The sequence below is a fragment of the Salvia miltiorrhiza genome, unplaced genomic scaffold (assembly GCF_028751815.1).
Source record: "Salvia miltiorrhiza cultivar Shanhuang (shh) unplaced genomic scaffold, IMPLAD_Smil_shh fragScaff_scaffold_132_2, whole genome shotgun sequence".
Classification (NCBI taxonomy): Eukaryota; Viridiplantae; Streptophyta; class Magnoliopsida; order Lamiales; family Lamiaceae; genus Salvia; species Salvia miltiorrhiza.
In genome coordinates, this window is record NW_026651413.1 from 222058 (window position 1) to 249561 (window position 27504).

Below are 27504 nucleotides of genomic sequence, written 5' to 3' on the forward strand. Positions count from 1 at the left end.
ACAAGTTACTTTTTCGGGCCCGAATTCGAATCTGTTTAATCGTTTTTGATATGGGCTTTCATGGACTGATTCAGTGGGCTAATGATGCTCAATCAGCCCAACTTATAATTTTGTTTGTTTTAAAATTAACCGTACCCAAAATTGAAGATTTATTTTTAAATTAGTATTTTTTTTCTTCCTTGTTCTTTTTTTATCTTATTATTTTTATATCTTATTTATTTTTAAAATTCAGTAAATTATAAAATATTTGATATACATATCAAATTCAATATCATTACAAACTTTAATTTGATATATTTCATTTAAATATTGAATTTAAAATGTAAAAGTTATATTAATTTCAAGATGTAAAAGTTATTTTTAAATTATATTTTTTTTCTCCTCTCTCGTCTTTTTTTAAATAATTCTATAGTTTTAATTTTTTTATTTTCAATTTTTTTCTTTTAACTTATTTTATTTTCTTAATTTTTACTTATAGTCATAATATGACTATAAGTGATCAATGTCTAACGCTAAAAGTCTTGGGTTCGAATTCCTGTGACGCGACTTTTAAATTTCTTTATTTAATACTGTTAATTTATAAATAAATAAAAAATAGTCTCCATATGTTTAATTAATTGAACTAAGAATTAATCTGGACTGTTCATTTCGTATGATGGAGTACTATGTTTTAAAGAGATGTATATTGTAATATATACATTGACAAACAGCCTTGACCATCCGATTTATTTAGTCAACAACATCAATTAATCGAATTAGTTCTTAGTCAAAAAAATAATTTCAATAAGAATCCTCAGAATTTAATAGCGTTAGTGACTTTGTTCTTTCTTTTTCACTTCGATACATTCAAATGTCAGCAAAAATAAAAGTGACTCTTGCAAGTTGCAAAGTATAGCCAAAAGGTACAATAAAGAGAGGGACAAAGTGAACCTGCACTCCTTTGGTTCGAATTCTGAGATATTGAGTTGATGAAGTCGACGAAAAATTACAATTTTCTTTTTGATATGTCCACGAAACAAATTGTTACTTTTTTTTATAAATTAATAAATATTAAATAAAAAAATTTAAAGATTGCGCCACAAGAAACTTGAAACCAAGACCTTTGGTTTTAGGCATTAACTTCTTACTGCTTGGCCAACACACGCACACAAAAAATTTATAACTCCATTCACATTTAAATTTTTAACAACTTCATTTACATTTTATTAAAACATGTGTGGTCCATAATGTGATAAATTTGTTATGAAGAGAGAAAATAATATTTAATTTTTATAGTATATACTCTCTCCGTCTCATTACAAATGTCCCACTTTCTATAATGGGATGTCCCATTACAAATGTCTCGTTCCTTTTTTGGAAATATATTATCTCTCTATACCAAATATTTAAATACTTTTCACCAACCCGATTTATCTACTTTTTATACATTTCTTAATCTTTGTGCCTAAAAATAAAGGGACATTTGTAATGGGACGGAGGGAGTAATATAATAGTTTCATTTTTTTCGTGTGTGTAGTTGGTGTATGTTTGATAACACTCATTTTTAATATTCTCATGATATCAATTTTGTAGAGAATTGAGTATTTGATAGTTGTTTTGTGCTTAAATTGTTTTATCTTGTGAAATGTGATATTTGCACGTATTTTGATGAAATCTACATAAATATTGAAACTGAATTTGGAAAAATATTTTGAATAAAAATGTAGATCATCTCGATGCGAGTTCATGAGCAGAGTTCAAACGAGAGATATATGACCGAAATAAGAATACTACGTGTTGAGACAGTGGGGCCCCCGCGGTCCTGCCCGCGACTGCGGCCCGTGACTGTGAGTGAAAGGCGAAAAACCTCTAAAAAGTTGGCTAGCCCATATGCGTTTTTATATGTATTTTTGAGTTTTGTACTGTATTTATCTCATGTGCATATGTATAAGTTCTTTTATTGGCGTATTAGACACATCTCTTCTCTATCTTTTTCATTTTTTAGCTTCAGAATTTATTGTTTTCGTAGTTTTAAGTCTCATACTTTATTTTATGTAAGATCGAAGATTTCAGCGGTTCTTTCTGAATTTATTCGGGTTTTATTTAATTCAGTCTTTTTAATTATGTTTTTTATTTGCTTTACTATGTCTGACTATTTTATTGGATTAAGGTGCAGATAAGCCCTTATAGCGTATTGCTCATCATACTCACTGTGTGTGCAAATAGGCCCCCAAAGTCCGAAAAATCGATCAATTAAACCCGTTTGACTAACCGCTGTTAGTCAAACGTTAGTCAATGTTTTTTTTTACCCCAATTTCTTTCTTCTTTCAATTTCTACCCCCAATTCTATTTTAGTCACTCCTACATCTTCCTTAGCCTCTCTTCTCTTCCGGCGGAAATTGCAGAATCCGACACACCACATCGCACCCCAACCGTTGCCTCTCCGCTGCGAGCCACCTTCCGGCGAAAATTGCAGAAGTCACTCCCTCTTCCCGCTGGAAACCTGCCCCTTCCGGCAATTCCACACCATCGATAGCTCTACGCCTCCCTCACCCGCACCCGACCGAGTCGGTCCAAGTCCTCTCATTCCTCATGTGGCTCGAGAAGGAGTGCGCCGACTCCACCCATCAAGCGTGTCTCTTCCCTCCTGCCACTCCTCATCAACGCCGTAACCGATGAGGCCGCCGCCTGCATCAGGTGCGTCGAGAGCGACGACTTTTCCGTTGGAGGCGGGGTCAAGCTCTTGTCCGAGCTCCTCAGCTTCCCTGCCGGCGTCAGCCTCCGCTTCCTCCACGACAACCGCATCGCTGTGCTTCGAGGCGTCGCAAAGATCATAAACACCGTCTGCTAGCGCGCCTTTGGCGACCTCTTCCATCGCGATGTAAACTCGGACGTGACTGTAGCGCCGAATTTCATGAGAGAGGTGACCGGCGGCCTCGTCGCCGCCGGAAGAGAAGAGAGGCCGAGGGAGATATTGACAGTGGCTGAATTGGAATTGGGGGTAAAAATTTGGGGTAAAAATTGAAAGAAGAAAGAAATTGGGGGTTAAAAAAAATTACTAACGTTTGACTAACAATGGTTAGTCGAACGAGTTTAATTGATCGATTTTTCGGACTTTGAGGGCCTATTTGCACACACAGTGAGTATGAGGAGCAATACGCTATAAGGGCTTATACTATAGGGGCCTATCTGCACCTTAACCCTATTTATTTTCTGATTCTAGGGTTTGTATGTAGTTGGTTGAATTTATTTGAGTTATTTATTAATGTCTTATTGTCTTTCAGTTTATGATTCACAATTCTTGGTACTTATTTCGTATTTTACCTGATCAATAATTTGTATGTTTAGCTAGTCGGTTTAAGACCTAGCAGAGATAACTATTTAGCGGATTTAGAAATGTGTGATATGATTTTAACCTTGAGACCTGACTGAAATAAATGAATCATAGAGAGCTATTCTTGTGTGCTTATTAATCAGCTATCATAAACTGTTCTAGTGAGAGTGTATGCTTATTTATGCAATCTCTCATCAGGAGTGGATTAAACTGGTAATTTAGATTAATGAGTTAATTGTGTAGATTTAATTAATGAAATTGCAATATTTCATAGGATTAGTGTTTTTATTATTTAATTTATTTATTTGATTTTATTTTGCATTAGTTGAGTCTAGTTTTTGTTTATTCATCATATTTCTATTTGTTTGCCTGGATATTGAATTAATGCTTATTAGGATTACTCACTGTATTTTCATTTATCAATCCCTGAAGATACGATACTCGAGTCACTACTTGCTATGAATTGCATCATTTAGTTGCGGTATTTTCTTGCTAGCTAGTATTTTAATGATCAATGTTATCTTAGAATTTTTTTGATTGTAAGATGTTTTTATTTTTTTTTTATTGTTTTTGTATAAATGAAATTTAGGATAATTGTTAGTAAATTATTAAATTATGATTTTCCATACTAACTTAAAAATTTGCATGACAATTACTGAAATTTTAATTTAATTTAATTTTGCTAATGAGATCAAAATTTGCCGTGATTTATTTTCCAAAAAACGCAACTTAAATGATAGTAATTTATAGGCGAGTAAGATAATGGATTTTTTTCGTATAAGTATAATAAGGGGAATAGTTTTACAAGTATGTTACAAATATGAAAAATATTTATGCAAATAAAAAGAAAAAAGAGAAAAAATAAATAAAATGATGTAGGTAAAAGGAAAAAAAAGATAGAGAAATAAATAAAATAGACGTGGGCTTAGCAAAGAGAAAATAAATATATTTGTTATTTTCTATAAAATTTCTATCTCTAATTTCACACACACACACACACACACACACACACATATATATATATATATAGGTTCAAGAAAGAACCACTAAATAAAAGAAAAATGGAGAACTATTTTCAGCCATTCGATCATCAAGATTGTAACACCCCGCCCATTTATATTATGTTTAGAATTATTTTTTAACTTAGATTTAAGATGATTCACGCCGGATTGAGAAAAGAATTTATTTTTAATTCCAACAAAAATGATTTACAAAAGCATTTGTAAATTTAGTAATTAAATTTATATGCATTGCATATTTATTTAATTAAGCGTTCAAGCATTTATGTGTGTTGAGATTTATTTCATGTTGGGCCTTATGTTTTATTCACATTTGAGTGCATAAATGAAAGCCCAACCCATCATCTTCCATCAAAGCCCAACCCACCCCTTTCCTTGATATTTTCGACCACCACCACCGCCCCACTGTTCTCTCTCTCTTCAATATATATATCTCCTTCGCTGCACTCCGCATTCACTCACTTCTCTCTCGTTTTCTCCCGGACTGAGCTTCAAACACTGAACTCCAAGAACAGCAGCCAACGATTCACCCAGCAAATCCAAGTCAAGGTTTCACCTTTAACTCCCCTGCTTCTTTACTTCACTTTTGGTCCAAGAATTCAAAATGCATGTTCATGTATTTGTGTGTTTATATGTGTTTTAGCTTCATAACTGTTAAATGAATAAGGAAAGGTAGAGTCTTGAACTGAGTTGTTGTAAGTCGAGTCTTGAGCATGTTGTTTTGTGGAGTTGGCTGTGTGTGAGGGTCGTCGGAGTAGAGGGAGAGAATTTGGGTTGATTGGGGGCTGATGTGGGGATTTGGAGGAAAGGAGCGTGAGGGTAGCAGTCGTGGCTTGCTGCGGTTGCCGGAAAGAGAATGAGGTGACGGCGCTTCGCCGTTTCCAAGGAGGTGATCGGCGCGAACTGTACTGGTGAGATGAGAAAGAGAGTCGTGAGGTGTTCAGACGTTGGGAATGAAGAGCAGAGCAGGGAGATGAGGGCAGAGCTGAAAGCCAGAGTTGGAAAGGCCAGAGCTGGAAAGGGCAGAGCAGAGCTAGAAAGGGCAGAGCAGAGCTGAAAGCCAGAGCTGGAAAGGCCAGAGCTGGAAAGGGCAGAGCAGAGCTGGAAAGGGCAGAGCAGAGCTGAAAGGCCAGAGCTGGAACGCCAGAGCTGAAGGCCAGAGCTGAAATGCCAGAGCTGAAGGTCAGAGCTGAATGCCAGAGCTGTATGCCAGAGCTGAAAGGCAGAGCTGGAAGCCAGAGCTGACTAGCAGAGCTAGAATGTAGAGCAGAGCTGGGATGGCCAGAGCTGGTTTACATAGTAGAACAGAACGGAGTAGAGAACTTGTGCATATTTAGTAAACACTTTTTATGCTTAAGTATGAAATGAATCATGCATTGCATCATGTTTTAATTATAATTCCAATTACAAAAGAAAGATGAGTAGGAATATTGTTGGTGTTTTTAACTCAAGAGAAATGTTTTCAATTAATTATTCTTTAAATTTTGAAAACCCGGCTAAGTGAATCATAGAATGTTAAGCACTTTACCGTGACTTGAGTTTAGATTTAAGAGACCTATTAAGAATAGATTTCTTGTAGGCTTTGAACGTCAGGAGGATTATCACTGCTATTCCGATTCAGAGTTAAGATTTAACGACAGGCATTGCCTAATCAGGTGGGCTTACTTTCCAAATGTATAAAGTATGATTGAGTTATTAAGCTCTAAATGTTTCAATGAAATGCAAATTGTTTATTTAATAAAATGCAAACTGTTTATCCAATAAAATGTTTATATGCACTCTGCTCTGTTTAAGGCTCGCAATTCATGGATCGATCGAGGTTCTCTTATGGCCTAACACGTTATTTGAGAATTGTGTACACTTGTTAGTTGTTTCGGTTGGTTGATCTCCATCGGGCACTAATTCATGTAAGAGGCGTTATAAGGGTGCTTGGCTGGATGTGTTCCGGAGCATGTATCATGTAAGGCCTACCTGGGTAGCGTCCCGAGGTCAATTTAACTTGTCTGAGTTACGTCCTCAGGGCAAGTGCAATGGGAGAAATGGATCCGTCGGTGGCTAAAAGGTCCGGGATCACAGCGAGTAACAAAAAAGGAGTGTGACATGTGCGCACAAATGAAAAATGTTTTAACATGCTTAGAAGTTCTTTCAATTTAAAATCTTCTAAGTCATGTCAAGTATGATTGGATAAACTGCTCTTATGATTATGAAATGTTTATAAAAATGCTAGCCCACTAAGTACATTAGTACTTAGCCTAAAAATACTTTCAAATGTTTTTCAGGTTGATTGGTCGGTGCTGACGGAGCGAGCTGAGGCTAGGGTTCAACTCTGTATTTTGTCTTCCGCTGTTGCACTAGCTCTTTTGTCTTTTGTTTCTCTGACTTAAGACCTATATGTAAATTCTGAATTATGTTTCTTATCGAGCTTAGACTCTCAACTTTTATATATATTTTGTTGAGCCGAGACTATTATTTCACAAGTATTTCATTCTAAATGTTGGTTATCAGAAGCATGACACTAAACTTGTGATCCAAAGGGGACTAGCCCGACTTGCTATTTTATTCGGGTGTTAACAAGGTTGTTCCTTGCTTATTTCTATGATTTTAGTCGCACCTCGATTATAGTTTATTCCTTCCAGAATTGGGGTGTGACAAAGATCTACGGTGGATGCATCATCTTGTTGGATGAATACAGATTCTGGGTTCGAATCCTGAAGAAAGCAATTTTTATATTTTTTTGAGTGCATTAATTTTAACAGCGAATACATTAATTTTTACAGTGGGTGAATTAAATTTGATAATTCTCACGTTCTCACAAATAATGTAGTTTTCTCTAGAACCACACCCTATATGTATATATATATATATATATATATAAAGATTGTATAAAAGTTAAGATAAAATTGGATAAAATTCAATCTTTTTAATTATATATGTCTGACTATTTAATTTTCTGATTCTAGGGTTTGTATGTAGTTGGTTGAATTTATGTGAGTTATTTATTAATGCCTTATTATCTTTCAGTTTATGATTCACAATTCTTGATACTTATTTCTTATTTTACCTGATCAATAATTTGCATGTTTAGCTATTCGGTTTAAGACCTAGCGGAGATAACTATTTAGCGGATTCAGAAATGTGTGATATGATTTTAACCTTGAGACCTGACTGAAATAAGTGAATCATAGAGAGCTATTCTTGTGTGCTTTCGAGAGTAAGTAGATTTTCTTAAGACCTAGTAGATATAGAAAATTTATTAATCAGCTATCATAAATTGTTCTAGCGAGAGTGTATGATTATTTATGTAATCTCTCATCAGCTATGTTGCATAGGTACGGAGGTGCGGATGCGGGGGCAATACGATACGAGTACGGGGATACGGGTTTTTAAAAATTATAGGGTGCGATTCGGCAAGGATACATCTAATTATTAAAATTTTATGATATATAATGCTTATAAAATATATACAATTTAAATTTTCTTAAATTAAATATATGTAATTTATATTTTATTTTACCAAAAAATTAAGCATTTTCAATTATATAAGTTAATTGAGCAACAATATAATGATTCAAATATTATTAGTCCAATATATAAGTCATAACTGAAAATAAAATTATCAAAATAACCTTGTGCAGGCCTTTCGTGCACGAGATCGCCTATGGAATTTGCGAATCCGATTTATTTTTATAAATTATTTTAAAAGATACGCCACGTGGCGAATCGGGTGCGAATCCGACGAGAATCCAAGAGAATCGCACCCTAAAAGAATCTGATTCGCCGTACATGCTAATTTTTGAAGAATCCGTGCATCATAGCTCATCAGGAGTGGATTAAACTGGTAATTTGGATTAATAGGTTAATTGTGTAGATTTAATTAATGAAATTGCAATATTTCATAGGATTAGTGTTTTTATTATTTAATTTATTTATTTGATTTTATTTTGCATTAGTTGAGTCTAGTTTTTTGGTTATTCATCATATTTCTATTTATTTGCCTGGATATTGAATTAATGCTTATTAGGATTACTCATTGTCTATGTTGCATAGGTACGGAGGTGCAGATGCGGGGGCGATACGATACGAGTACGGGGATACGGGTTTTCAAAAATTATAGGGTGCGATTCGGCAAGGATACATCTAATTATTAAAATTTTATGATATATAATGCTTATAAAATATATACAATTTAAATTTTCTTAAATTAATTATATGTAATTTGTATTTTATTTTACCCAAAAGTTAAGCATTTTCAATTATACTCCCTCCGTTCCCAAAATAAGTTCCTCTTTGGGGACGGCAAGAGTTTTAAGAAAAAGTGGTAAAGTGTATTGATAGTGGAGAAAAATATGTTATAATTAGTATTGAGAATGGTGAAAATGTAAAAAAGTGTTATAATTAGTATTGAGAGTGGTGAAAAAGTGAAAAGTAAGAATAAATAAAGTACTTATTATTAGTGGTGGGGTAGTTGTTCAAAAATGGAAAGAAAGAAAGAGAAACTTATTTGGGGAACGTCCCAAAAAGGAAAAAGAGGAACTTATTTCAGGGACGGAGGGAGTATAAGTTAATTGAGCAACAATATAACGATTCAAATATTATTAGTCCAATATATAAGTCATAACTGAAAATAAAATTATCAAAATAACCTTGTGTATGCCTTTCGTGCACGAGATACGTGAATTTCGCTTATGAAATTTGTGAATCCGGTTTATTTTTATAAATTGTTTTAAAAGATACGCCACATAGCGAATCAGGTGCGAATCCGACGAGAATCCGAGAGAATCGCATCCTAAAAGAATTCGATTCGTCTTACAAGCTAATTTTTGAAGAATCCGTGCATCATAGCTCATTGTATTTTCATTTATCAATCCTTGAAAATACGATACTCGAGTCACTGCTTGCTATGAATTGCATCATTTAGTTGCAGTATTTTCTTGCTAGCTAGTATTTTAATGATCAATGTTATCTTAGAATTTTTTTTTGATTGTAAAGATGTTTTATTTTTTTATTTTTTTTGTATAAATGAAATTTAGGATAATTGTTAGTAAATTATTAAATTATGATTTTCCATACTAATTTAAAAATTTGCATGACAATTACTGAAATTTTAATTTAATTTAATTTTGCTAACGAGATCAAACTTTGCCGTGATTTATTTTCCAAAAAACGCAACTTAAATGTTAGTAATTTATAGGCGAGTAAGATAATGGATTTTTTTCGTATAAGTATATATAATAAGGGGAATATTTTTACAAGTATGTTACAAATATGAAAAATATTTATGCAAATAAAAAGAAAAAAGAGAAAAAATAAATAAAATGATGTAGGTAAAAGAAAAAAAAAGATAGAGAAAGAAATAAAATGGACGTGGGCTTAGGAAAGAGAAAATAAATATTTTTGTTATTTTCTATAAAATTTCTAATCTCTGATTTCATATATATAGGGAGAGGTTCAAGAAAGAATCACTAAATAAAAGAAGAATGGAAAACCATTTTCAGCCATTCGATCATTAAGATCTATGGTGGATGCATCATCTTGTTGGATGAATGCGATTCCTAGGTTCGAATCCTGAAGGGAGCAATTTTTTTTATTTTTTTAAATGCATTAATTTTAACAACGAATACATTAATTTTTACAATGGATGCATTAGATTTGATGATTCTCACGTTCTCACAAATAATGTAGTTCTCTCTAGAACCACACCCTATATATATATATATATATATATATATATAGGGAGAGGTTAAAAAAAGAACCATAAATAAAAAAAGAACGGAGAACCATTTTTAGCCATTCGATCATCAAGATCTATGGTGGATGTATCATTTTGTTGGATGAATGCAGATCCTGTGTTCGAATCCTGAAGGGAGTAATTTTTTTAATTTTTTTTAGTGCATTAATTTTTACAGTGAATGCATTAGATTTGATGGTTCTCACATTCTCACAAATAATGTAGTTCTCTCTAGAACCACACCCTGAAAATGGTTATCGTTCTTTTTTTATTTATGGTTCTTTCTTGAACCTCTCCCTATATATATATAAAGATTGTATAAAAGTTAAGATAAAATTGGATACATGCCCGACCCACCAACCACGAATTAGTCGTTCTTGAGTGTGTGGATATAATTGTAGGCTTTAATTAATCAAATTGGAATGTGAATACCAATTTTCCTAACTTCGCAGTGTTTATTGACAAAATAGGAAAATGCACATGTTTTCGCTCAATATGTCTTTCACATGAGTTATGACTATTACTTCAATCACAACCAACCGGGACAACAATATTAAGGAATAATTAAGCTATTCATATATAGTCTATTTTTGCTAGTCTAGTTCGTCAAAATTAAATACGTCGCTAAACGTTCCATCTTGTCCAAAAAAAGAGAACGAAATTAAATGATTTAATAGCTATCCAGTACTCCCTCCGTCCCACGAATCTTGACACGTTAGGTTTTGGCACGAGAATTAAGGAGTTGTAGATTAGTGTTTTAAGTGTGTAGGTAATAAAGTATTAAAAAATAATAAAGTAGGAGATAAAATGTGATAAAGTATGAGAGAAGATAATAAAGTGATAAAGTATGAAAGAGAAGGTAATAGTTGTTACTATATTTATAAACGTGTCAAGATTCGTGGGACGGTCCAAAAATTATTTTTTATTCTTCATTCTTTTAAAATCGTCAAAATATTTTGTTTAAATTATTGTACAATAGCCACACACACCCAAATCAAATTGTAAGAAAATTGCTTTTCTGAAAGTTCGAACTCAAAATTTAGAAAATATGGCTCCCATCTAGAATATTTTCATGAGAATGTGAAAAGATTGTATCGATCAGGCGTACAAAGTTACTGCATTCACTTTGAAATGTATTGCACTCGAAAAAAAGAATTCGTCACCTATAAAATTCGAACTTATGTGTTATATTCATCCATCAAGATGATGCATCCATCGTAAATCTTTGCGATCGAAAGGCTGATAAAACTTCTTTGTTCTCACATTAATTTGAAAGGGGAAAAAAAAATCTCGTCATGTGATGACCAAAATATCTCCTTCCCAAAACACATTTTCTTTCAATTATTTTTAAATCAAATTCCCACATTTAATTTCGCCAACTTTCAATCATCTTTTATATATTTTTTTTCTCTTTTTCAAACTCATCTCTCATGAAATGTGTACTCATGTGTTGCATTCATCCATCAAAATAATGCATTCACTGTAAATCTTTGCGATCGAAAGCCTGATAAAAATTCTATGTTCTCACATTAATTTATAGTTCTCATTTGAACCTTACATACACATATATTACTACACCTAAAAAATTATACGTATAGATGGACACATTTAAAAGGAAAAAAAAAAAAACTTGTCGTGTGACTTCTATGGAATTCCAAAATATCTCCAGTCCTCCCAAAACACATTTTCTTTCAATTATTTTAAATCAAATTCCAACATTTAATTTCGCCACCTTTCAATCATCTTTAATTTATATATATTTTTCTCTTTTTCAAACTCGTCTGTATCTAGCTGGGCGTGGTGAAGCTGATGACCCCTACACATAATTGATGAATAAAAAAACGAATATTCGAAAAAAAAACCCTAAATGGCGACCCATAACTTTGATTTTGGCAGTCAAGAAAGGAGAGTTTAAATGCAGAGAACAACCCCAACTATCACATATTAATGGTAGAAAGATTTTCCCATGTTGCTGGCAATTAATATGTATTAATGAAATTTCCAGCAAAATATTATTCCCCAAAATGTAAAGAGGTGAAAAGATAGATGATTAGTTTCCATCTTTCACATGGCATTGCAATAAATGAATACAGCTAGCCAAAATTGATAAACACTACCAGCTAGCTAGCTTGCCTTCAAACCATGTCCATGTGTTGCTTTCTGGCCCCAAATTTAATACTACTAACATATGCTTGTGTTTTGTGTAGGTGAAATTAAAAACAAGGTGTTTGTGGTGTGGTGTGTGATTATATATATATATATATATATATATATATATATATTAATCAATTCTTGACTATATATTTCCCTTCATCAAAGTTTTAAGCAAAACCTACTTCTTTTTGGCTACGTGGTTTAGGTGGGTGAGATTCATGATTAGAATGTCGGGAAGATAAAGATATCAAACTTTTAAGCAGAAACCTACTTTGTTTTTTTTTTTTTTTTTTTTTTAAACTGTACTATTAAATAAAAAAATTTAAAGACTACACCACAGAGAACTTGAACCCAAAATATTTGACTTTAGGCATTAATCTCTTATCGTTTGGCCAACACACACTCAACATTATCGAGGTGATCTTGGGTACAATCAAATTAATGTATCGTACAATCGGGTTGCATCCTCACTTAGACCCTGACCCACACTCTGATCCGAACTTGTATCCTGACTCGAACCTTATAAATAACATTATTTTGGGTGTGGGTTAACCTAGTTGTATGATACACCCGGTTGTACCCAAGTTTTTGTATTGTTTTATTTAATTTATAAATTTGATGATCATGATGATAATAATTTATTGGCGCATAAATACATCAAGTAGTTTGAACCAATTTTGGGTTTTAACGTGAACTTTAAAAAATATTAAAATATACAACAACTTATTGATTATAGTAATTTTAACACGAATTCTATTTACTTACATAAATACAATTCAAGACGAACCAAAATAAATTTCTTATAATTTAATATAATCTGACAATTCGAATTCGTGTTAAAATTACTACAAATTAATTTGTCCACATCAGCCTTCCGACATGTTAAGTAAGTTTTAATTTGCTCAAAAATAAAATTCGTGTTAAAATTATTACAATCAAATAAATTAACATATTTTTTTAACACTTTTAAAATTTATATTAAAAATCAAAATTGATCCACAATTTATATATTTATATGCTAATATAATCCTTCAAAAAATTATGATGTGTACTAAAAGTTAAAAGTGATCACAAATCGTGATGTCTTGTACTTTGCATGTTGGAACATAGCTACTCTCTCCCTCTCTCTCTCTCGTCCACACACACACACACACACATATATATATATATATATTGAGAAGGGTTCAATAGAGAAGCTAAATATTGTGGAGAATAGAGAATTCGTAAAATAAAAATGAACAGATCAATGTACCGCATGAACAGCAATTTGCCAAGGGTTCGAATCCTGTTGGTGGCGAGTTTTTCTTTATTTTTACTAAATACGACTGTTCATTACTTATGTTGATCTGTTCGTAAAATGAATAGATTTGTTCATAATGAATAAAAAGATAATTCTCTATTGAACTCAACCCTATATATATTAATATAAATGATCAATGGGAATAAAACAAGCATAATATTAAAAGTAATAATGTATTTTACCTTAAACATTCCTAGTAAAAATTTACCAATTTATATATATATATATATATATATATATATATATATATGTTAAATTAAGTTCAAATTTTGAATTATATATATATATATATATTATAATTTTATTTAAATAATTTACATATCTCTAAATTAATTATGATTTTTTAAAATAAAAATATCCATTTAATGATAATTTTTAAAATTATTTAATTAATATTTATATATTACTATATGGAAAAAAAAAGCATTAAGGGTAAAAATGTATTTTTATATTAAAAGTTCAATATTTATTGCATTTGATCATGGTCAAATTGATCCAAATAGCATCATTGCATTTGATGCCCGCCGAAAAAGGAAGATTAAATAGTGTGACTTAGCATCTAAGCATGCAGAGATTTAATTTCTAGTTCCACATGCATGTGTTTCTGCCTTTGTTTTTAAGAAAATTTTCTAACCTATAGTAGAATGAAAATAATTGGCGATATTTTTATAATTAATGCATACGCGCGTATAAGAAAACATGTCATTTAGTACCAAATGAAAAAAATAAAAATAGCATTGCATTATGAAAAAAAAGGTATGTCATTTAGTACCAAATGAAAAAATAAAAATATCATTGCATTACAAAAAATAATAAAAAAAAGTATATGGATGGAACCCTCTGTCCAACAATTTAACGTGTCTCATCGTGTACCACTCCTAATTTCTCTATTTTATAATTATTTTTTATAAAAATAAAAAATATTATTATATTATGTACACTAATTAATATTTATCACTAAAAATTAAAATTTAAAAATACATATATCTTAGTTTTAAATTAATTAACCGTAATAATTCATTATTAATTCAAATAAATGTAGGAAAAATAATTATAAATCCTAATTAATTGGATGAGTGAACCCTTGTTAATTATCATTTTTTTTTATTATATTAAAGCATAATAAATTAAAATTGAATAAAAAATAATTAAAATAAATTAAGACTGGCGCGTACATAGTGGGACACACTAAATTATGGGACATATGATATCATTTGAAAAAATGGATGGATTAATCATCTGTCCGACTGTCCCACAATTTAGTGTGTCTATGTCTAAACTTATTATGGGAAAATTAGTTAATAGATATTTCAAAATGTTCATAACTGAAACATTCATTTCATAAACAAAGAAACGTTAATTCCCGCATCTAATATAATTGCTCGTTCGTTTTGTATTTCTAAATTTCATTCGAATTCATTCAACTATTTTATTTTACATAATAATAATATTGCAAGAAAGAAAGATAAAAGTTATAACTTCGATAAAATGTCTATTTAAATTCAAATTTTCACAATTTAATTAATAAGGATTAGTGTGTTACAACGTTTATTTTTATAGAAACAAAAGCATTTACTGAAACCCATTACTTCTCTTCATGTTTTTTCCCTGAATTGGTTGAACCAACAAATTTATGTTTACTTCAGCCTTAAGAGTGACCAGTTGATGCATTCATATCACATGCATTTAATTATTTTTATGCATCTTACCTACTCTTCTTCAACCTAGTGAATTTTTCTGTTGCCACAACTTGAGTCATTACATTAAAGTTAGCCCTATTTTTTACAAGCCATTTCAAGTAAATAGTACATTGGGGTAGATAAAATACTTAATGACTACTTATTCAATTTCAATTTGTGTATATATTTTGGGAGATGCAGTTACGACGTTGCAAGTAATAAATATTTAATCTATCACTGCTCGATTTAATTATCGATAGAGCGCACGAGTAGTGGCTACTATGAATGTAGCATGTACCTTCTTAATTTGGTTAAACAAATTTTAGTTTCCTAACATTTTTTTTCTCTGTCCCACCATCAAATTCAATTAGTTTAGTCATATTTATTTTAAAATAAATTTTATTATAATACTCGCACCGTCCCATTACAAATGTCTCATTAATACTTTTGGGCACAGAGATTAATGAATGTGTAATTAGTAGATAAAATGAGTTAGTGGAGAGAGAAATAAATTGAGATTTGTAAAAGTAGGTATAAAGATAATAGATGTTGGACTCATTAGTTAATTAGTCTCTGAATTATTTGTCAAAAAAAGAAATGAGACGTTTGTAATCAGACATCTCATTATAGAAATATGGACATTTGTAATGGAACAGAGGGATATAATGAGTATATGCCATAATTGGGTAGAATAAACCCTAGTTAATAAGTAAAAAATTAAAAATAAAATACAAGAAACAAAACAAAGAAAAAGATGAAAAGAAAAATGAGGGAATAAAAAATGTATTTTTTTAAAAAAGATGAAAGTGGAACACTGGATCTCAAGTCCCTTCTTTTTTTTTACACGAATAAATAAAGAAATTTAAAGACCGCTCCACAGTAGATTCGAACGGACGATCTCAAGTCTTTTTCTATGGATCGAATGTAGCACAGTAGTACTATTTAACAACAGCATTGTAAAGCAGATTTCACCGTGGCCAATTAATTCGGCTACTAATTAATTATTTAGGTTGTTTATTAGTCATTTATTCCACACGTCTTATTTATTAATGAATAAACCAAACTTTCACTCTATGCTGCTAGGTAAAAGGCGTGAGATCAATGCATCATTCACTTATTCAAAAAAATTACCTTATGTTTCCTCTCTTTAATAGTAGCAATTAAAATCTGTTCAAAAATTATTTCTTATTTAACAAAAAAGATTGTTTCCTTTTGCTTCTTTTTAACGTAGAAGGATTTCTTTTCTTTTCATCATTTTGTTATATATGATTGACACATTTTTTTTCCTAATTAATTTGTAGGAAACAAAAATTTTCCTTAAAAAATAAAACATCCACTTTTGAGAAAACTCCCATTTATGCGTATTTTTCAAAAGGAAAAAAAAAAGAAATGGATTAATGTTGTGTGGAAAAAAAACCCTAGAAATCTCAGAAAAATGCAGCTCAAATGCACAAAAATATCTTCGACTTTATGCATGATGATATTATAAACTGAAAATAACGAGTAAAAAGTGCAGTAAATAAATAAATATATAATTTCTTCCATTTTATACAACCAACAAATGAAGTTAGTACATTATCCAAATCTCTAAAAACGAAAAAAAAAAATCAAAAAAATCGGTACAAATCGCCTAAACTCCCCACCGGCAAAAAGGTTTCACCAGCATTAGCCAAACCAAAAATAAATAGTTAAAAATTATTATAAAAAAAAAAAACTCTTCGCCGGCGGCAATCGGTGCGAGTGAAATTACCGATATGACCTCAGAATGGCGCCGCAGAAGGTGCAGATAATGGCTCTCCACGTCTTCCAGTAGAAGGGCACGTAGCAGAATCTGGTGGCGGTTTTCATGTCCGCCACGCTCGCTCCGCCGCCGCAGCGGGAGCATATTCCGGCGGCGGGCTTGTGCTGCCGCACCTTTCGCGTCTGATCAACGAGGAAGCAGAAGCACACCATTTTTGAGATTTGGGGGAAAATTTGATTGGAATTGTTTCAATTAGGGTTTTTTCGGTTTAGTGTTTTTTTAAGTGATGAGGTTTGTAGAAAGATTTGCAGAGTATATATAGGCGCAGGGGGTGTATGGGTGTGCAGCTTGCAATGATGATTGTACGTTGACTTTATTCTCTAATTTGGATTTTTGTTTTCTTATTTTTTATGGATTTAGTATTTTAATGGTATATCCTTTTTCTGTTTCATTATTAATTATACTGGTATGTATGGTTGGATCCCGAGTTCCAACAGTTTAAAGTCAAAATTCCGATTTGAATTTATTACTGTTGTTGTTTTAAACTTTTAATATTATTTTTTGGATTAAAAAAAATTACTATATTTTTGTAGTTTTTTCTGAGACGCTATTTTTGTTTGAAGTAATTACATGACACAAAACTACCAAGGAGTATATATATTTTATGAATATACAAAATTTCAATTTGTTGCTTTTTACTTGATAAATAATTACTCCCTCCTTCCCTAAATAACTTTCTATTTTTTTATTTTTTTGAGACATCCCTAAATAACCTTCTATCTATTTTGAGACATTACCTAATCACCAATAATACTTTATTTATTCTTACTTTTCAAATTTTCATATTTTCAATAATAATTATAACACTTTCACCACTTTCAATACTAATTATAACATTTTTTCTCCACTATCAATACACTTAACAGTTTTTTCTTAAAACTTGTGACACCCCCTATTAAAAAATTATTTGGGAGACAGAGAGAGTATATAATTTGAGATTTTGAAGCAACACATTCCTTCGTCCCAATTGTATAAATTTGTTTAATTTTTTATATGTCCTAAATATATAGGCTCGTTTTCATAAAAGTTACTCATTTTCAACTCATTTACAAATATATTTCTATTTAAATTTGTTGATTAATTATAATATTAATGATTTGTTAAAGAATAAAATATTGGAATATTAGGAAATTACTTATATAATTTTTTTTTCAATAAATATTCACTGAATCTACTTCCTTTGTTTGCTTTTAAGTATTTTATTTTATTTTTTTCTTGTTTCCTGGTAAATGTATTATTTCAAATTAAATTAAGAATAACTTTTTAGCTTTTTTCCTATTTTACCCCTTTTTATTAAAATAATAATAAAATTCATGAAAAAAAAATACTCCCTTCATCCACGAAAAGTATGATACTTTTGTCATTTTCGGTGTCCATCAAAAGTATGACACTTTTCTTTTCTGAACATGATCCCATGTATTTTTGTTATCTTTTATCCTCACGAATACTACTTATTTACAAAAAAAAAAAAAAAAAAACACACCTCAAATTCAATCTCAACCATCCATCTCATATAACGGTGAGACCATTTCTCAAATCATCACCAATTTTATTAAAATATGTGCTCATCAAAAGTGTCTACTTTGGGTGGACATACAGATTGAGATGGAGTATTCTTTAATAAGATTATAAATATAAATTTGGTTATTAGCGTCTAAATACACCAACTTTGAGGGTAATTTGGGTTTTCACTTGAATTTTGAAAGGAGAAAAAAAAAATATATGAACTTTAATGTTGTAACAATTTTGTCACAAATTCAAATTCTAGATATTCAAACTCTATAAAAATCCTACGATTTAGAGGTTTAGAAATGTCTTATATGATATCTTTTAAAATGTCTTAAAACGTCCTTGAGTACACGTCGATATATCGACTTGCCACGCCAGCTTTAATTTGAGCAAAAATTGAATTACTAGCAAAACTACTATAATGTTAAAATTCATGTATGTTTTTACACATGATCAAAGTTTATGTGCAAAACAAAACTACTTTCAAACTTGATGTATTTAAGTGCAAATAACCCTATAAATTTTCATGCTCTTAGTATGTGTAATTTATAAAAATAAAAAAAATAAAAAAAGGTAGGAGTAACAAATTTGAAGTGGACAATCTAAATAATCTAAATGTTATAATATTAATTATCGAGGGGACATCAAGTAGTGCAAACTCCTACTTGAAAATAAAATGTCTAAAATTCAAATCTCACCGCTCTCCGTTCCCCCTCCCCAAGTCCAAAAAAAAGTTACAACACGGCCCCAAGTAAAAAAAAATTACAATATCCGATTATAATTATAGAGCATTTTTGTGAACATCGACAACGAAAGTTAAATTAACATTATAAGATCAACCAAATTAAATAATCAAGTTAACCATATAAATTTAAAATCTCAAATAAATTAAATGCAATATAATTATCAATATTTTATGTGCGTAGGCAATTGCATAGTATTTAATACACACAGGTATCATTTGACGTCGACCAGTATCTAATAATTATATTGTTCACATACATTTGGTTGGATTTATTTAATGGGGTCTTCATTGTTCAGAAATATTTGACCATTAATTAATATTAATATATAGTAATTCGTTTTATTAATAGAGTATAATGGAGTTTGAGCCTTCAAATATACAATCCCTATCTCCCAAAATAGAATTGATAAAGATAATAAAAAGTATTGTAATTGTTCGGTGCCGCCAAGCCAAAACTCACTTGCATACCTACTAACAAATATATGAATTAATTAATTTCCTTATTTTCTCTAATTAGATGTGCTATTTTTATTATTAGTGGCCAACAGCTTTCTAGGAAGAAGCAATTCAAAAACCGTTGGGAGTTATCATTATCTACTTGTAATTTTTTTTTCTTCTTAAAATTTGTTTTTCTGTGGGTGTAAAACATTGTGACCTTATTCATTGTTTCCTTCAAATATTAGAGGTTTATATAGAACCCACAATTAATGCTTTCAATTTTTAGTTTTTAGTTAAAACTTTTGAATAAAAAATGAATGCTATGACTGCTAAAATTTTAAACCTTTACGATTGTTGCATACATATAAAATTTAGTTTGTGCCAAAAGTTGATTTTTTATATATATTAAATCGAGGCATTAATTAGCAAAATATTGAATAGGGGTACAATAGGAAGAATATAGATAATTTAATATATTTAAGAAAAGAAAACACTTATTGGAGAATAAGAAACATGTTAAATGGAAGACTATACATTAATTTACAGAAGGAGTAGTTGTTTGGATTGAAATTATAATGTAATGAAAAATATCTACCGAAAATAAATATGTGGAGTAGCGTAGATGAAATTGATCTCCCAACATCGGTGCCGATATCATTAATTATCGTACAATGATATATTTAAATGATATTGAAATTAAAGATAAAAAATAATTGACATATATGTCCACTGAATTAATCCATCACGCAAGTGTATTGCAATTAATGATTTTGTCGATTTACACATTTGCCGACTTTTCATTATTTTGTGGTACGATGATTTGTGGTTTTGTTTAAGGGGGAGTAATGGGACCTTTCCTTAAACCCTAATGTTTCTTTCTCTTTTTTTTCTTTTTCATGTGTTTAATATGATATTGTTACATCGAAATAAGAGATAGGATATTGTTTGTGATAATTAAATTTCTGTTTGAATTAAGCATACATAGTGTCGTCATATATCATTCATATTCAATTGCCCCACCGGCCATCCAAACCTAATGTATAATATATTTTCAAAATACATTTTTGAAGTTTTTATTTATTTTAATATTACAATTCAACATATATCAAGAGCTATGCATATTAAATTACTCGAACCCCCAATCTATTAGTTGAAAATGAAGAATCTCACCGACTAAAGTCGCCTTAAGTCTTCAAATTTAATGTATAATATATATATTAGGGAGAAAAGTTTGGGATCTTTATAAAAATGACCCTAACTTTTGTTTATTTTTTAAAAGGCCGTGAATTTCAAATTTTAATTTGTGCCCGTGATCAAGAAACTAACATCGGAAATTAAGATGGTATAACTCCCTGAAATCTTATGTGGAATGTACGAATAAATGAGATGTAAACTAAATTGACTTTGCAAATGCACCCTCACATTTTAATTAACTTCCTTCGTCCCACTTATAATGATACAATTTCTTTTCTGAGTTTGTTCAATTTATCATGACATTTTCTAAAAATAGAATGCGATCCTGGCTTACTTACACTCATTAAATAGGTTCGTATCCATTTTACACTTTTAACACTTTATTTTTTAATTTTTATGTTCGGAAAGCTTGTAAAATTTGTATTATTATAAGTGTGGAACGAAGAGAGTATATGTAATTGTATATTTCACTCGGGGTTTTGTCGAACTGATTCACTTTTTGATGTCGGATTCTATGTTGCACGCTAGAATTAAACTTTTTGGCAAAGTTTTCGATTTGAAAAAAAAAAATACTCATCTTCCCTCCGTCCATGAAACAAAGCACTACTTGTCCTTAAATATTTGTCCACCAAATAAAGTTCTATTGTGTTTTTTGTATTTTTTTTTACTCTCTTCATTTTCTTATATTTACTATCATTCGACACTAATGGACCCTAGGATTGGCAAATCGTGCGGGTCGGATCGTTATCGGGTCAACCTGATATCGACCTAACCTAATAAGGCCAAATCCGAACACAATCTGTGAAGGGAATGCCCGAACCCGACACGAACCTGACACGCTTTACCTAAACCCGAACCCGATAACAACACGATTCGAAGCGTGTTGACACGACACGATAGCGACACGATCTGATTACAACATGATAACAACAAGAATTTGGAGCTGATCTGATAACAACCTGATCTGATTTGCCCAAGTTCATTCACATCAATAATAATAAATATTTAATAAAAAAATAATATTAATTCTATCAAGTTATACGAACCCGACCCGAATCCGACACGAACCCGACCTAAAATTATCGAGTCGACCTGATAAGGACCCGAACCTTATCGTGCGTGTTACTAATTCATTAATTTCGTGCGGTTTCGTATCGTACGTGCTTTCGTGTTGTGCCGAAAATTGTCAGCCCTAATGGACCCACCTCACGACACTTTTATATTCTATATATACTACCCTTTATCACTAATGACTCACTCCACAACACCTTTATCATTTTTGTCAATTACTCTTTTATTTCACTCACAACATTTTTATCAATTTTTGTGTCGAGCATAAAATGAGACTTTGTTTTATAGACGGAGGGAATATTATATATTATTTTTTAAGAAATAGTTTTCAAAATTAAAATGTAATAATACGTGTGAGGTGGACCAAAGCTCCGAAACAAGCAAACATATGTACTTTTCTTTGATCAGCTCGTATGTTTGATTTGATTCTATTTAGTTAATGAATAACTTTCACACTATCGTCATTGATCATATCATATAAAAATATTAAATTTTTTTTATCTAGTTGGGGGTTAACAGCTATCTCGAAAGTGATGGAGGGGCCAAATATTGGCCATACACGTAATTGCAGCCCAATTACTGATGTTGCAGGTTATTTTTGTTGAACTGGAATATGGGTGTATGGCTCCACATCATTTCATGCAATTATTTTCAATGCATCTGTTGTTAATTTTGTTTATATAAATATTCTGAAATCAAATATTGTTACCAGAATTTCAGAAGAAACGGTAGTTCGAAAAGACGAAGTAAATAGATAACAAAAGTGAGGGGAGTAATATTTTTTTTAATAAATTAACAGTATTCACTACAAAAAAAAAACGTCTTTTGATACACCAGAAAATGCCCCAATAATAGATCTATTACAACATTACACCTTTCTCCACGTTTAATATTTGTGTCGTCCTATCGAGTGTAGCAATGGCATTTAGTAGCTATCTCTACATTAAAACATGTCAGAATAGAGAGATTAAAATATGATATTAAATATATAATACGTCATTTGCTGGTGTTGGCATAAAGTGCTTAATTTTGCATTTTTTATTATATCGTATCCACAATTATATATTTCCACGCCATTTTATTAATTTTCATGATATTTTATTTATACTATATTGTAAGAATTAATTTTAGTGACTTTCACGCCACTTTACAAAAATACTAATGAAAACTAAATAACATGTCAAAACAAAATATTCTATTAATTTCCAAAACAAATAATTACAATAGTCAGAACTTCAGGTCAAAAAAAAAGAAAAGAAACTAAACCCATTGTTACTAGATGAGCTCGTGAATAACCACTACTAAGTCCTGCCAAAATACCTCTACAAGTTTCAAATTTAAATCTAACAGCAATACGCCTCCAAGCATGTAAGTACTAGCTTGATAACTTCTTCATCGCACAAATAAGTATAGCCATTGAAGTTGAATCTCGATTTGCTGCCAAATCTCCATTAAATGGATGCTTCCATGTATTCAAATATATAGGGATCTTCGGAATGAGTTAAAAGAACGGCATGTCTAGTGTGAACAAAACCATAGACAGAGAAAGCAAATGAGAATACAGTTTTATATAAGCACTGATGGAATATATAACAAATATTAAAGTAAAAAAACAGACTAAACAACTACTAAACACTCTATGTTAAGCTCTAAGATAAAGAGAAAAAGATCATATTAATGAGAGAACCTTGTACTTGCACATACAGGAGGACTACCAAAAGGAAAGATGATTCACAAGACGAACATGTACCTGCTGAGTCGTTAATCATTTTTATGTGAACTTTAAGTGCACCTCCACCATTTCTTGAACCTCTGCCAAAATTTCCAATATAAATGATCTTTCAGTTTATATAAATGATCTTTCAATTTACTAACTTTCAATATGACAAAACAATTAGTATCAACTAAAAAACCTTTCATGCACCTGACCATCTTCTTCAAGATACATTCTTTGTAGCAATCTCGAATACAGAGTATGTGTTGAAGGTGGCTAATGCCTTTCTTAACATCTCCATTTGTTACTGAAGATGATGCATCTTTCATCAAAGTCAATACTAAACATCAAGCAACAAAGAACAATGAGATAGTGCAAAGATAATCTTTTGGTGTTTTCCCAGGTACATTAAGGTAGGAAGTTTTATCAGACGTAAAGCCACCACTCAACAAAACAGAGGTGCACTACTGAGATATCAAGATAGGGAGAACTAACAGACATTAAGAGTGAATAACCTTCTTCTTGCATCAGCATCAATCAAAGTATTAGCTGTTCTCTTTGCAGGTGGCTTGACCTTCTTAGTTCTCTCATATTCAGCATGTTCCCTGGTCAAACCATCAGAGATAAATTTCATCTGTGATAGTTTATAAGTTGCAAAGAACATTAATCAATGTGAGTGTTTATAAGTAGCTTCACCATTTATTTCATAGGATTCGGCTGTTTGCTTAACAGGATTACCTGGAAAACAATATATCGTAAGAGTAAAAGCAAAGAAACAAAAGCGCTCACTACATCTGCAATATAACTAACTTGCTCCCCAACTTTAACACCCCTTCTCTTCAGGAAAATTATACAATAACAAAACATACAAATGTCTTTAACTGCAAAATTTCTCATATATGTTCACACAACTAAAGATATACTATAATTTCCACATCCACAAATAGAAGAGCTACTCAATCAGGCACACAATCAACTGCACAAAATCAATTCAATTCAATACGCAACAATATTCAACAAAAAATTGTTCTAAAAGAAACATATTCATTACCTTTTTTTAGAGCCAGCAGCAAATAGATTGGACTCGTTCTTACTCGTCCTGTAAATCTCATTCGCCACCTATAACCACTAGATTAAACAGATTGCCAATCTGACCCAAATGTTTAAAAAGTTGAAACGAAGAGAAACATAATACTAACAAAAATAAGAAATCCAGATTTAAATATTGTTCAGCGCAGTTGGAAATAATGGAATTCTCACCCAATTGAATTACTCGTTTGGGTGGTTTTGGAGAGCTTTGCCAATGGCCATTTCAGGTCGGACGACGGTCGATATCACGTTTCTGGGAGAATTGAGAAGAGACGAGACGAGACGGTAAACTGCCAATTTGATTCCTAGAGTTCCTCTTTTTTTTTTTATCTAAGGAAGGAGAATGTTTCTTTTTTATTTACTGTGGGGAGGATGATTAGTTTTTAAGTTTTTTTTAGAATATAAGAGAATAGAAAACCTCAAAATAAATCTAAGAAAATCCAAAAATTAATACAACACTATCCTAATATTTTTCCGAGTATAAGTTTGGTGGGAAAGTTACCGCCTATTTATTTCCTTTGGCGTATAGTAGTATTCTCTTCTCATTTTTAATATTTTTCGTTAATTAATTATAAAAAGAATAGGTTCAGCACGATAAGGATGGGGTGGGGCGTAAGATAGTGTCGTTATTGAGTTTGTATTACAACAAATATCTTAAAATGTCATTAAAGCCTTTAAACTATTTTGTATTAAATTGATCGAAAAATATAATGTCGTGATAGAAGTATTATCTCGACACATATGCTACTTTGTCGTAAAATGGGTGTTGTGATAGCCCTTTATTGTTGTAGTGATTAAATAAAAAAATTTAAAACCGCGTCACTTGAATCCAAGACCTTTGTTGACCTTGAGCATTAACTCCTTATGGCTTGACATATGAATACATGAATCATATTTAAATTTTGGTTTTAAGTAACTCTAATTCTTTAGTTGAAAGAAATACTTAAATTTAAAAATTTATGCATCCGCTACGATGAACACATGTATATAAATATGATCATTTTCTTTTTACTAATATTTCGAGCTGTAAATCTAATTTTAAGAATGACGATAGTCCAAAAGAAAGTATTACGATCTCTCTTCTTCAAAAAGAGTAGAAAAGCAGAAAACTATTTTATATATAATGGGAGTTTACAAAGTACTATCAACAACTAGGGGATGTAGCTCAAATGGTAGAGCGCTCGCTTTGCATGCGAGAGGCACGGGGTTCGATCCCCCGCATCTCCAATTTTTGAATGTTTTTTTATAAAATATTAAGAAAAAGGTGTTTTTGTATGACTATTTTTATTTGGTTTCTAGAAGTTTATTGTTTCAGGGGGTTTGGTTTCCAGAACTTGAGTGGTTTTTTTCACCCTTTCGTAAAATAATATAAATGGTTAACAAAGAAAAATTACATTATTTTTCTAAAAATAATCTCTCCATAATATTTGAATTATGTCAAAATATTAGCAACAAAAATTATGTTGGTTTAAATATCAGTATTTAATTTAAAATAGTTTATAATAACAATATTATCAACTTAATTAGTATAATAATAAATTTATTACAAAGCAAATAATTTAAGTCAATCTCATTTTGAGCAAGTAACACAAAATCATCAATATAACAAAATTAATACCCATAATTTAATTATGACAATTTTGGGCTCTTAAAATTCAAATTTTATTATTATTAAAATTTCATATCTAAATAGTCTGAAATTAATTAAAAATCAGGAAAAATACGAATAATAAAAAATATAACAACAAATATTTTATATAAATAAATAAATAATTTGTACACATAATTAAATAAATTTATATAATATTTTAAATTTTAATTTTAAGATATATAACAAATTTTTTATTTGTGGATTCATATTTAAAATTAGTACAAATTTAATTCTCCTTTTTTTAATCAACAAACGAAAACAAAATGAAAAAAGAGTATGATGTTCAACATTATAGATAAATGTGCAACAAAAAAAATTAACATTTTAATTTAATAACTTTTTCATCAAATTCATTTTTGTATAATTTTTACATCGAATTAAAGATCTTCTCGTAATATTTAATTTAACATATATATTGAATATTTTTTATGAATAAAAAATAATATTAAAAGAATTAAAATAGGAAGAAAAAAAAACGAAGAGATAAAATTTGGAGGAAATAATTGAGAGCAGGGAGAAAATTTAGAGGTTAAAAAACTCATCATTTATTTATTTATTTTGACCAGAAAAGAAAAAGCAATTCATTAAGAATGGAAAGTAATTCATTAAGAAAGAAAAAACTCATCTTTTATATTATATATAAATGAACATAAGAATCATTTTCTATTATGAGGGACATAAATTTTATCATTTTTAATTTTTTACCGGTGCACGAGAAATGCAATAAGTTTAAACATTCAATGCAATTGCAATATTCCCAATTCTCGTAATCACACAAGATTAATGGTGCCAAATGATATTTAGACAAATATAAAAAGAATTTTCAAATGCCCCCCGCCCCCCTCCCCTTCAAAAATAATACAAATATTAATTGATCATTGATGTACTGTTTTATTCCCTATAGCTTTCATATTCTTTTTAACGAGTAATAATTTCATCTAACCCCAAAGTTACTAGAAAATGTGGGGAAAAAAAAAGAGACGGAGAAGAGCACTTCATTGCCATGAAAGAACAGATATTGGCTTATAATTTTGGGGGACTAGATGGAATTATACTTATTAAAACTTTAGTTTGGGGTTATAGAGATAATACAGTTATA

The 27504-nt window shown here is 30.6% G+C and overlaps 1 protein-coding gene, 1 long non-coding RNA gene and 1 other non-coding gene across 8 annotated transcripts; 1 reads left to right on the top strand and 2 right to left on the bottom strand.

Annotated features, from left to right (window-relative positions):
• Positions 1 to 16704: 16704 nt before the first annotated feature.
• On the bottom strand, positions 16705 to 17232 carry LOC131002421 (uncharacterized). Its single transcript, XM_057928923.1, has one exon. The coding sequence runs from the start codon at positions 17144 to 17146 to the stop codon at positions 16940 to 16942; it is 207 nt and encodes a 68-aa protein (XP_057784906.1). The 5' UTR covers positions 17147 to 17232; the 3' UTR covers positions 16705 to 16939.
• Positions 17233 to 23129: 5897 nt separating this feature from the next.
• On the bottom strand, positions 23130 to 25398 carry LOC131002422 (uncharacterized). Of its 6 annotated transcripts, none has more exons than XR_009094280.1 (7): positions 24926 to 25397; positions 24717 to 24793; positions 24362 to 24403; positions 24181 to 24270; positions 23876 to 24005; positions 23702 to 23763; positions 23130 to 23469 (listed from the first exon to the last, which is right to left on the bottom strand). It is a non-coding gene; the product is annotated as an uncharacterized LOC131002422 (long non-coding RNA). The 6 variants fall into 6 exon arrangements; XR_009094278.1 differs by having other exon boundaries at positions 24717 to 24815; positions 24926 to 25396; XR_009094279.1 differs by having other exon boundaries at positions 24717 to 24784; positions 24926 to 25395.
• A 510-nt stretch (positions 25399 to 25908) lies between these two features.
• On the top strand, positions 25909 to 25981 carry TRNAA-UGC (transfer RNA alanine (anticodon UGC)). Its single transcript has one exon. It is a non-coding gene; the product is annotated as a tRNA-Ala (tRNA).
• The last annotated feature ends 1523 nt before the right edge of the window (positions 25982 to 27504 follow it).